General features: G+C 42.1%; 1 protein-coding gene and 1 long non-coding RNA gene across 6 annotated transcripts in view; one reads left to right on the top strand and one right to left on the bottom strand.

Moving 5' to 3' along the window:
* GRM3 (glutamate metabotropic receptor 3) overlaps positions 1-12,568 on the bottom strand; it is a 101,438-nt gene that overhangs the window by 43,488 nt on the left and 45,382 nt on the right. For all 5 annotated transcript variants that reach the window (XM_023918703.2, XM_023918704.2, XM_086886599.1 and 2 more), the window contains one exon: positions 911-1,511. In XM_023918703.2, coding sequence (XP_023774471.1) covers positions 911-1,408 — 498 coding nt within the window. In that variant the 5' untranslated portion in view covers positions 1,409-1,511. The remainder of the gene's footprint in view (positions 1-910; positions 1,512-12,568) is intronic.
* LOC147653415 (uncharacterized) lies at positions 913-9,832 on the top strand. Its single transcript, XR_015286085.1, has 2 exons — positions 913-1,629; positions 7,779-9,832. It is a non-coding gene; the product is annotated as an uncharacterized LOC147653415 (long non-coding RNA).

The raw sequence follows: 12,568 nt of genomic DNA on the forward strand, positions 1-12,568 counted from the left end.
GTGAGGTGTGGCCTCACCAGTGCCTAACACAGAGGTCACTGCCCTGATCCTGCTGGGCACACCACTGTTGATACAAGCCAGTACTCCATTGGGTTCTGGCCCACCTGGACACACCTGGCTCATGTTCAGCCAGTGTCAACCAGCACCGTGGGTCCTTTTCCACTGGGACACTTTCCAGCCACTCTTCCCCCAGCCTGTTGTGCTGCAGGGGGTTGTTGTGACCCAAGTGCAGGACCTGTACTTGGCCTTATTGAACCTCATACCACTGACCTCAGTCCATTGATTCAGTCTGCAGAGTCTTCCTACCCTCCAGCAGATCAGCACTCCGGCCAACTGTGTGTCATCTGCAAACTGACTGAGGTACACTTGACTGCCTCATCCAGGTCATTGATAAAGATATTAAACAGGTCAGGCCCAATACTGAGCCTTGGGGAAGCTCACTAGTGACTAGAAGTAAGACAACAATTTATTTTTTCATTTTAAATTCTGTTGTTAAAATGACAAATGTTATGAACATGCAGCATGGCAGGCACACATATATTCAGACACATAGGTGGTATCATTTATGATTGATGTGAAAACAGATATCTGCACTTAGAGCTGTGGAAGTGTAATGAAATACAAAGTTCAAAACAAATACTAAGACTCTTGGAAACTTCAGATGCCTTCAGGATACACCACAACTAGAAGGAGTGGACATCTGCTGGAGGTTTATACTACAATATTTTAAAGAGTGAATTGAACAAATGTAAATTCAGTAAAAATGATATGCTAGATTGACCCCTAGGGTACAGTGATCAAGCTAAGATGTGCTTTATTGGCAAGCAGTGGCCATAAGCCATAAGCATATGGTTCTGTCAGCGGAATTGCAGATAAACAATTCTCACCTGATGGGGCTGCTGTGACTCACCTGTATGGAGACGCTGCTGTAGGAACCACCTATGACTCCTGCAATGAGCAGTGGCAAATTCTCTTGGATGGCATATGAGCCGTCAGGGCACATGTACTCTGTTTCATCCACTTTAGTCAAAGATGCCCTGACAAACTCCAAAGACTGTTCTAAGGCATATGTATCCCTGGAACACGTGTCCAAGATATGAACTCCAAGCTTAATTCCTGGCAGCAAGTAGTTGTCTTTGTTGATTTCATCAATAGCAAACAGCATGGCCTCCAAGCGCTGGATGCCTCGGTCTTCATTGATTCTTCCACATTCTTCTATCCCAGTGCCTTTTTCCTTGATTGGGAATAAGCCTCCTAAGACCAGGTCTCCTTCTATCTTAATTTCCTTTCTGACAAAACTGTGGTCACTTAGGGAAAGGAAAACTCCTTTGGAAAATAAAGCTAGGGCGAGGACTTGGAGCCTGGTGAACATTTTCATTGGTCCTGTTTTAGCAGCTCTAAGAAACATTGGTGGGATCAAAAATGCTCTTCAGTCCTTCTGATCCATTGCCAGATATGAAGTGCTGTCCCACAAGCCAGTGAAGAACAAGTCAAGCCTTTCCACTGGACCTCTAAAGAAGAGATGGAAAGAATTAGAAAAGGCAAAAGGAGATACAAAGATGTGAGGTGTCTTAATCACACAACCATCCTTCCCTGAGGCAAACAAGACTCTCTTCCAAGCAAATTAAGGTAAATACATAAATAAGACAGACACGAAAGAGGAGAATAAGAGACATGACATGAAGGAGTCTTGTGTTTGATGCTTGCTCAGGGCATGAAAATGATTTGGGCTGGACTTTCTTTAACGTCAATCACAGTTCAGTGCTCAGATCAAAGGGAGAACACAGCAGTGATGTGTATATTTAGGATATGATTCTATTCTCACTAAGGTCAGGACAGTTTGCCAATGACATGAAAGGACAAAAATCAAACCTCAGAGTGAAGATCACAGTGTAACAATTCTGTAAAGACGTATACACACACAAAGTCTGCATAAACAGACACAAAGTCTGTTTATGCAACATAGATGCGTGGCTTGTCCATACACTCCTTGTCCATAGACTCCCAATATCTATTCAAATTTATCAAAGTGGCTGCCTTGCTCTCCCAATCCTGAGATGAATTGTGTGGCAATAGTTAAGCAGAACACTTTAATAATTTATTTCTGTACTTACCTTTTTCTTAACAGAGTGTATACTATAAGAGTTGCCAGGTTATTTATAATTTAGAAACACTTAGCACGAAGAAATTGAAATGAGCAACAATTAAGATTTAACACTGAATAATGAATGAACATGCTTATTGCAAGGCAGTTGTTTATCCTAGTACAATTTCAACATTGATGTACCAAATTGTGTGAAAGGGTGGCTTTTTATTCATATTTATTCCAACATTGTTCTCTCATAAATCAGTAATGGGTCAGATGCACTGTTAAAGGTTTGTCTGCTATCCTAATAGTCTGAGCTGTAGACTGTCTCAGCAGAATTTTCCATTCAGAAATGTCAATGGAAAAAAGGCTTCCTCATCCCTAAATGATCTTTAAATAAGCTAGTTTGTTTATCACCTCTGGATTATTAAACAGGTCCAGAAAAAATATTTTTAAGAGAAGTAATGATATTGACTGTATTCACCAGTACTTTCAGTATCAGACTTACAGAGCATATAAAATGGTGGTACTATCCCAGTGGAAATCACTATCAGACAAAAAGATGACATTCTTCACATAAATGGCTGTGTGGTTAATAATTTAGTTGCATTGACTTCCACTGTTTTGGATTGTTTTCACTAATCCACCATTTGGATATAAACAGGACTTGGGATACTTTTTAATGCAGTACCCATCTTATTTACTTCTGTGGCTTGTGTTGCCACTGTATCTCAGCAAACATTCATATACTTTTTATAACAGTGGAAAAATATTTGTTTTCACTGTTTTACACTTGGGAGAAAAAGAGGCACAGAGATGAATTAAGATTCTTGGAAGGTTCTAAATTCAGAGTTTGATTTGCTCATCACTCACAATCACTATCAAAATTTGGCAAGGTCAGCTGTGCCCTGAACCCCCGGTTCCCACTGAGGCCCTGAGTCTGAAAAGCTTCCTAAACAAGTTCTTCCAAGCTTGTTTCTGAGTGCTTTACCTAAGGCCACCATCACAACCAAGAATCAAATGTTGGTATTTCCCAGTGCTCCTCTGATACCTTAACAATAAATCTCCCTTGTTTCCTGTTACTCCCTCTGGCTTTTATGTGAGTCTTTTATAAGGTCATATTAAACCAATCTTCTTTCAACAGCTCTTCAACACGACCAAGAACAACTGATTTTCCCCAAGAAAAGGCTTTAAAATGGGGCTCTCTATAAAGTTTTTTAAAACTGTCCTGGGACATACCTAGAGCTACAGTGAATTTATCCTCCCAGCTGGGAAGATGCTCTCATTCCCCTGACTCCTTCATAGCTGCTGGTTTCTGTAGATGGCATTGTCTTTAACCTCGCATCTCCTCTGTGTCTCAGGAATGTGTGATACACATTCTCTGATACAGCAGCAAGAAAGGATAGAAATGTACTGAAAATTATTTCAATGTTACACACAGACAACTGATTTCCCCAGCAAAGAATGCAAAGGATTTCTATGTTCTGTCACTTATGCTTGTAACAGTGGTACTGCTGAGGGAAACTGGGATCAGTGATGGCACAACAAGGGATCAGCCCCTGCAGAACACAAGGGGTGACCTGAGCAGGTGAGATTGGGAATGACCATTACTCTGCTTCTTCCTTGCCACTTTGTGCAGACAGAATGGTCTGAAGGTGTCCAGGGATGTGGAAGGAGGAGGTGGTAGGAGCCTCATTCAGGTTGGAGAACACAGGTGACTCATCCCCACAATCCTGCACTATCTGGGGACATACTGCTTTGTAAGGGGTGTCCATGGGTGGGGGCCACCCATCTACACCAATTGTCTTACCCTCCTGAGCTTGTCATGAGGGCTTTGATTCTGCAGGGTGACACCATGGATGCAGAGCCCTGCTTCCCAGGAAAAAGCATCCTATTTTATGAGTTCAAATCCTCTCTTTATAAATGGAGGATAGCAAACAAAAACACTGCTTAGGGTATCAAATGTGCTTCTCTCCCTCCTCAGACTTGGCAGCCTAAGCCCTGCTGCCCATGCAGTGGCATTGCAGTGTCCTGCTGAGCACCAAGGATGCTGAGCAGAGGTTCAGAGTAAAGGTGTTAATGCAAAGGATGATTAGTCAGGGGAGGTTTCCCCTTAGAGCTGTGAGAGACAGATGCCTCCATGGTTTCTCATCAGTGGGACTCCTGAAGGAAGCTGTGAGGCAGATTTGGGTGGTCAGTGAGCAACATCCCTATGGTGGCACTGAACAGATATCTTGGTGTGATGGAGCCTATTTTAAAGCAGATCTGGGCTTGCAGCTCAGTTCCTCTCCTGTTCTCTCTGGTGTGCACCTCCCACATGCTTTCTCTGCATCTTGTGTAACTCAGGACTATAAATACAAACATTTCATACCTATTCCAGGCTGATACTGCCCATATTCCTCCTCTTAAATATGGTGAAGATACCACTGCTTATATCCTTCCTGAAGTGATTTCACTATACTGACCACTCCTATTGGCTTTTGCAGTACTGTCTTCTAGTTCTTCTAAAAAAAAAAACACCTTCTAAAGTAAGCTTCTGGGATATTTCAAAAAGAAATACTTGCTGATCAAATGGAAATTCTTCTATTTTTTTGTTTATAATTAAAGTTTTAATGTCAGCTGCAGGAAGGGTTGTGTTGTTCTAGGTGTTCTGTTAGTACTAAAAATATGTGCATTCCTGCCCTATAGTCTTTGGATCTCTGTGGAAATAGAAGTAGAGCCTGGGTGTAGAAGCAATGTAAATATCAACATGAAAAATAAACAGGCTGAAGGAGAAAAGTTTCCATATCTGCATCAGACGGTTTCTGCCAGCATTGCTCTATCAGAACTTTAGTCAGAAGCACTCAGCTTGTGAAACATCTTCATTTGTCACTCCAGAGCCCCTTCTCTTTCCACCACAAGAAGTACACAGGGGGAAGCTACATCTACCCTTAGGGGACACTGTCAGCATGTCCCTTAGTGAAAGCAACTCACTTGTGTACAATAGCAGCTGTGCTGCTTTCACTGAAAATCCACTTGCCTCTAGGTCTGAATCATCAGCTTTGGTGGATTATTTCTGTGTGTGTGAAAAATTGATTGCACAAATTTGTTATTTCTTGCTGTAAGTTTGCTTCTTTACTAAGTACGGGCACATTCCTGTTTCTGTGGAAGCAACTAAAATTACAAAGAGGTTTGGGGTTTGGGATGTGGGTTTTCTGCATTCGGTATCCCACTGATATCATCTCCAAAACTGTCTTCCAGGGCTATATTCACAGGTCAGCTCTGGTTCTCTGCAGGCTTTCTGTCTGTAGCTCATGGAGCAGGTCCGCCTGTGCTGTTGGTTTGGAGATGAACTCTTATCAGACTAAGCATTTTCAGTCTATTTGTCTAGTAGGTGTCAAACTTCCAGAGAATTGCAGTTGAATCTTTCATTTAGCCAGATGACTTATAAATCAAAGATTATTGCTGATACATCAGTGGCAATTTTGTTCATGCCTTCCATCATACCAGCACCAATCCTTGGTACTGGCAATCCAGCATCCAGCAGCCATGCATTTTCCACTTTTCCAGTTATAAGGATGGAATGGGAAGCCTTTCAGAGAGCTGAGGCACTTCAGATTGCCTAGCTATTTTTCCACACCATTAACCAATGAATAGGACAATCTACATGACTGGGCTAAAACTGTGGAGAGGTTTCTTCTCCTCCTTACCTTATGTTATATCCTAAATTTCCCCACATTTGTCCCCCTTCACAATGTTTTTCAGGGCTCATCTGTTTATGCAGCTTCCTGACAAAGGATTCAACAAGACCTGACGTGGGTGCTGGAGATTATGTTTAGTTTTATTGTGGGTGGCTCCCCCTTGGCAGTTGAGGATTTATACTGCATTATTCAGAACCATAATGTGTTATTGTGGTGCCTGGAGCCATATGGAGTCAACTCAGTGTCACCTGCTGTCCTTTGTAAACTTTCTCTGGAGGAAAACCATGCTCAGTGTAAGGTCACAGAGGAGGTTCCCACCACACCTGTGCTCCTGTAGCATTTTACAAATATTGAAGCTAATAGTTTCATCAATAGATCTTTCTCCAAGGTTACCCATCAGAGAAGTATCTTTCCCTGAGCCCTTGCTGTGCCCTACAAATTTTCTCTTAGGGAAGCAAATTTCTAAAACAAATTCCAGCTCAAAATTCTGGTGCATCTTCCAAGAAGCTGAGTGGAAAGATTTCTTTCTCTCAGAGATCATGGATAACTTGCACAGTAGTATAGATCATCCAACACATTTATCACATTTATATGTGCCCTGGCAGAACTTGACCTTAATACCTGATGAGAACTGCACTGAAATATAATATCTTATTTAATCAGAAAAAAAAGTGATAGACAAGCTTGAGTCTCCTTGCCCTTTATAATTAGAGATGTTGTCACATCTGGAAGAGAAATATTTGTAAAGTAACCCAAAGCTTACAGTGACAGACCTGTGCCAAGCACACAAATTGCTCACACCCAGATTCTGGCTGGCTGAAATCTGGTAGCTTAAATCAGGACATAAAAGAAAACAGAGAAACAAACAAACCAGGGAAAAGTTGAAGAACATGTGGTGAGGTGGAGAAAAAAAATACATTTCTTCTGTGGAAATTGAGAAGTTCCTTTGTGAAATGTTAATCAGGTGCTGACATAAAAATTTGCTGAAAATTAATCAGAGTGCTTTAAATTTCAGTTGTTGGCAGTTACATTTCAAATGTTTTTTCTTGCCTTGTGAAAAATGACAAAAATGTCTTTCCAATTAGGTGATTTTTTGAATCTAATTTCATCTTGAAAACCCATACATGAAAAACATTAATTATTGCAATTACCATCAGCAACAGCATGAGGCTACAAACTATACAAGCTCATGCCATGTCTATTACATTGTAAAAGAGTTTGAAAAGCCCTAAAAATTTAGAGGAAATTCCAGTATAAAGACATATAAAGCAAGAGATAACACATCAGTGTAGAAGTAAATCACTGGTCTTAAAATAAAAACTTATATTCTATTACTTTAGAGCAAGAAAAACTCAGAACACTGTTACTATTTGTACTGTGTTAGCATCAGCATCTGATGTTTTATGTTTTCTACAATGTCAACATACAGCAGATGCCCAGCCCTCTCCTCAGAGATGTATGATATCCTATTCCAGAAAAAAAATGTATTTCTAATATTAATCCTGCAGGAAAACAGATGTCTCTGATGTGTTGCTCTTTAAGTTTCCAGATACTAAATAACTTTATAGATTAGAACTAGATGTGTTAATTTAGCCTGGAGAGGAACAAAGAGCCCCTGAAGATCACCAGGCATTAATATGTGTGGAAATACAGGTCTTTGTTATTTGCTAAAATACATGAGAGCATTTGGCACTGGCTGACTTCTTCCAAAGTGAGTTTGGTCTCAGGAGAGGGAGTTACAATGAGCAGACCACCAGAGGCAGAGCTCTGGGTCAGGCCAAGCAGGCTCCTAAATCTTTAGAGTTTCTCCCTACTCTGACAAGAAGTACATTCAAGTGCACTGAGAAGTCCAGCCGTGAGCCCCAGGCTTTGTGCCATCTGGACAATTTGTGGTGTAATGATCTTGATGTAATGCAGAGTTAGACCTTTGAAAGTCCCACCATCTTCCCTTCTGTCTTCTTTGGAATCAGCTGAATCCTACTGCTTTTTGTCCATCTGCTTATTTCTTCCAGGCACTGGTGACAGCTGAAAGCCCACCAGCAGTGACTGCAATGAACAGGCAAGTGCTGTGTGCTTATTGATTGTGTGCTAGTTCACTTTAGTCTCAGCCTTCACGTGTGGTCCCAGAAAGGCATGGAAAAGGAAAAATGGCAGTATAAAAGCCTTTGGGGACAAAGGAGCAGCTGTCTTCTGTGACCTGTGGATGTCACTGTAATTATTCCTCCTAGGTGGTGGGGGAACACCAGCGCCAGGCTAAGGTCAGTGATGTCAAATGTTGGGTGAGAGAGGTGAAGGCATAAGTGTGGAGTAGTCTTGCCCAAAGTAAACAATGATGTTTTCAGTGTCATGTCCTGGGGATGAAATTTTTAGCTCAGAGAAGCTTTAACACTTGTGCTTAATGCAAGTGAGGCTTAACTACGTGAAGTTAACACCATCCAAGGAATAGTCCCCCAAGGAATATCTGTGCATTTAGTCTTTAGACACGTATTTAACCTTTCCCTCTTAATTGATTCTTAAGCATCTATTTTTTTGTGCCCACACAGAGATCATTGCTGCTGTGTGCTCCTAATCAATTCTCAGCTCTCTGCAGCACCTGCAGGGTTTTCTTTGAGGCTGGATCTCCCGTGAACCTGTGTTCCAGCTGAGGTGCTCTGCCTGGGGTCTCTTGGCTCACTCCAGAGCAAGCTGCCAGATTTCTCTCTTGCTACTGTGCCAAGATATTTTCCTCATATTTTGGCAATGCAGAAAATATGGCTGAGCCTCTGCATATGTGGAGGGCAGAAAGTCTTTTGTTACTATTTTTTCTGTTGAGGCTCAGTCTGGCTGACAGCACAGGCAGCCTCAGTCACTCCAGACTCACAGAGCAGCAGAGTGTGCACCTTTTCTCTTCTCTGGCTGCATGTGGGGTTTTCTCTGCTGCCACACAGCCTGCTCTGATGGGACCCAGTCCTAGCTTGGACCCTCAAGTAGCAGCATTCAAACCTGGCTTGGAGCTCTCCACATCACAGGATCAGAGAAACTGGAATAGCAAAGGTGATGGCCAGCAGTGGGAAAAGTCCCCTCTGTGGCTCCTTCTCCCTGCCCCAGTTTAGTGATGAGTCAAATAAAAACCATCCCTTTCTGGTCTGAGCTGTATCTCCCAGTTTGCCACAGCAGAACCAAACACTCAGCTGGAAATTTTCCAAGTTATGATGGTTCTCATTTGCTGATCCAGGCAATATTTCTCCCTCTGGCATGTTCACTGCAAGCACTTCAGAGCAGGTGCTGATTCCTTGCCCATGCCTGTGCAGGGCTGAACTCTTGTCTCATCACCACTGACCAACCAACCACTGAGTGATGAGATTTGATCTGCTTAACTTGCTCATTATCATGTTAATATTAACATTTTAGTCACTTCTGACCTCCTCCAGGAGAATCTCCTGCCTATTCTGGTCTAAGATACCAGGTGTCTCTACGATCCCCAAAGGCACAAAAATATTTCTAATGAAAAGATAAGATTTTCCTTTGGGTTTGCCCAGCATCTCCAATATGAGGTCAAGGTAGGTGCCTGATTACCCAGACAGGGTTTCACCTACCAGCCACTTGTTTTGTCGTGTTCCTGGTAACAGCACAAAGCAATAGAAAGGGATCAAAACATGGAAAGTATATTCAGGCTTTTAAAGAAAGACCTATTTAGCAGTGGATTGTAGCTTTTCCATGTTTAGTTGTTTTCTTTCCTTTTTCTTTTTTTTTTTTTCCCCCAAACATAAAAGGATTTTAAATTTAACAGCAGTAACCTCTACTGAAATGATCCTTCCCTCCTCAACCCTCCTCCACCCTCCCCCAGCAGACACCAGGCTGGTAACTCTTCCATCACATGAGTGTTACCTCCAGGCAGCAGCGTTCAGCAGAGTGTGAAATCACAATTAACGGAGCAAGTGTTTTGTAAGTGAGCAGAGATGGCCACAAATTACATCCTGCTATTAGCTGACTTGAGAACAACATTGTTGAACAGCTTCATGATTACTGGGCTGTGGCGTGTATTAAAAAAAACCCAAAACATTAATAAAACATAATTGATTGTGAATTGTGCTTACTGCCTTTATAGTTCTAATCACAAAAGTCTACGAACTTTGCTGGAAACAAAAGCTGCCCTCAGCTATTTATGGGAACTGGATTGTACTAAAAATTTTACAGAACTTGTTTTGCAGCTGTTGTAAATTAGTAAACTTCTGAAGCCTATGGGGTTTGCTGACTGATAGATCCTCTTTGCCTTTTTCTTTTCCAGTTGGCAAAGAAAGGCACAAGATTTCCTTACCTCCACCAGAAAGTACCACTGGAAGTGGAAACAATACTCTCAGTCTCTCAGAGCTGCCATGCTCTAGGTGTGTCCTTAGATGCAGGCAATGTCACTGACAGGGAGCAGGAGTTGGTGGTTACTATTTACAAATACAGAGTTGTACTTCAAAAATACTCACATTGATGTCTCTCTTTTGGGCCCCAGATTATTTTCAAAGCACAAATCAGGCATTCTTACCTGAAGCTGGAATTTTAATTCTGATTCATGACCCTGTCTGGGCTCATGGAGGGACAAGATATGTCACAAAAGTTCATGGCTACGTTATCAAACTTGGATACCCTGCTATGAATTTATGGACTTTAAAAAGGCTGCTCACAATCAGTCAAATGTGGGACTTAAAAAGAATTTGAGGCCCAGCCAGTGACACAAACAGACTTTTCTTCTTCATCAGTTAGTGGTTCAGGTATCTAAATCTCACTCTCTGTCTGAGAATTCCCAAAACACTTCAGACGCTGCCTGTACTTGCTGACCAAGGTGATGCTTAACTCCACTTCTAAGCCAAATTTAGTTGGAGGAAGATGGACCTCTGACGAAGTCCTCAGGGAAACAGGCTCTGGGATGTGGGCAGGATCTTGCCCTAGCTGTAACTATTTAAGTTTCCTCACCCCATAGAGAGGAGGCATAAAGTGAGGAATAAACCTCACAAATTCTCAATCTCTCCTGTTGTGACCACTAAAAATTCTAGTGCTAGGAGTGTTGAAAAATCCTAGAAGTGTGTCGAAAAATCTTAGAAGTGGATCTAAAATTAGGTAATAATGCCTGCATTATTTATTGACTTTTTTTCAGCCTGTGCCCTGGCAAATAAACTTGTATAAACAGTGGGAGTAGATTGCTGAAAAGTATTTCCTGTTAAAGAGCTAGCAGCAAGAGTTATTTTTAATGAAAATAAACCAGAGAAAGCAAATGTTTCCTGTTTCTGCAAAGATTTATCTCATGAAGGCAGCAACAAACATGCCTTGTCCTGAGCAAGGGAGTGCCTTCTACTGCTAAGAAATGAAATGTCAGCCAGTTATCACTCAGGCTCATTTCAGTTTAGTACTCAGTTCTTTGTAGGTGCATCCTGGAACAAACAACTCCTACCTGCACCAAGCCTCTCCTCTTTCCTACCACCTGTCCCTCCCTCAGATTGGATGCAAACTGCTTGCTTGGCTCCTTTCATGCAGCTCCACAGCACTGTATGTACATGCAGACAATTTCTATGAGAAGAGCCAGAGCCTCACACCCCCAACACATACACTGCATTCTCTCACTCTAAATGGCCATTGCTATGGCAACAGCAGCTTAACTCAAAATTTAGGGAGGCATTTAGCACAAATTATGAAAGAAGAGATGAGACACTGGGTAAAGCCATGCATGGTGTGATGGCCCACTGTGGCTCCATTCACCAATTGTTTCAGGACACCCTGGGGACCTTGCCGCTTGTAGTCTGTCACCTTCTGCCCAGCAAGGTGCAGGAAACAGCTTTCTCTAGCACTGGCTTTGTCTTTACTCTCTTCTGTGCTGATAGTAAAGGGCTTTTCAGCCGTGATTGGCCACAGAACTGAATTTGCAGTCTGCCCAGCTTGGTCCTCAATACCTCTGCTGGAATAATTCATGGCCTGGTAGTGTGAGGGGGAATTCCTTGCTAATGAAGGGAAGACACAGGCCCTATTTAGAGTACCTGGAACAGTGCTAGTGCTCTCCATCAGTGTTTCTGGAGCCAGGTGAAGGCCCAGCTGAGCTGAGCTGTAGGATAAAGCATAGTGCATGTCTGTGACACGTCTCCTTGCAAGGAGCTGCTCTGTGGTGCCAAATTTTTGACATAATAACAAAGTAGAGGAAAGACAAACATGAATAACCTCAACAATTCCTAGTGAATTCATGTTTTTCTAAAACCTGTGCCAACTTTGTCCTATGTTCTTATATAAAGCTACATCTTATATAAACCAAGATGAAAGGTCTACAAGGAGAGGGACTTCTTAGAAAGGCATGAGAGAGCATAGTTTCCCTTAGATATTGAGAAGAAATTCTTTCCTAAGAGGGTGAAGAGGCACTGCAACAGGTTGCCCACAGAAGCTGTGGACTCCCATTGCTAGAAATGTTCAATGCCAGATTGGCTGAGGCTTGCTAGCAGGGTTGAAATTAAATGGTCTTTAAGGTCCCTTCCAACCCAAGTCATTCTGTGGTTATTCTATGGTGATGATCCTTTGTTTTGGACAAAGCATGAAATTGGCAAAAAATATTCAGAGAAATGTTCGTATCTAATTTTAAACAGCTAAAATGTGGCTCCTTCTTTGGAACCTAAAGCTAAGCAGGATGAATCTAGGTCTTCACTGTGCTCCTTTCATCCCTCACTAGAGACAGACAAAGAGTTTTGGTCAAGGAAGAGTTAAAACTGCTTCGCAGGGATGTTTGTATAGAGGCTTATTATTTCTTGGAAGGTACAGTCCACAGTAAGGATGTACTCCTGCTTCACTCCAGGAG

The sequence above is a fragment of the Cyanistes caeruleus genome, chromosome 4 (genome assembly GCF_971803275.1).
Source record: "Cyanistes caeruleus chromosome 4, bCyaCae1.hap1.1, whole genome shotgun sequence".
NCBI classification, from domain to species: domain Eukaryota; kingdom Metazoa; phylum Chordata; class Aves; order Passeriformes; family Paridae; genus Cyanistes; species Cyanistes caeruleus.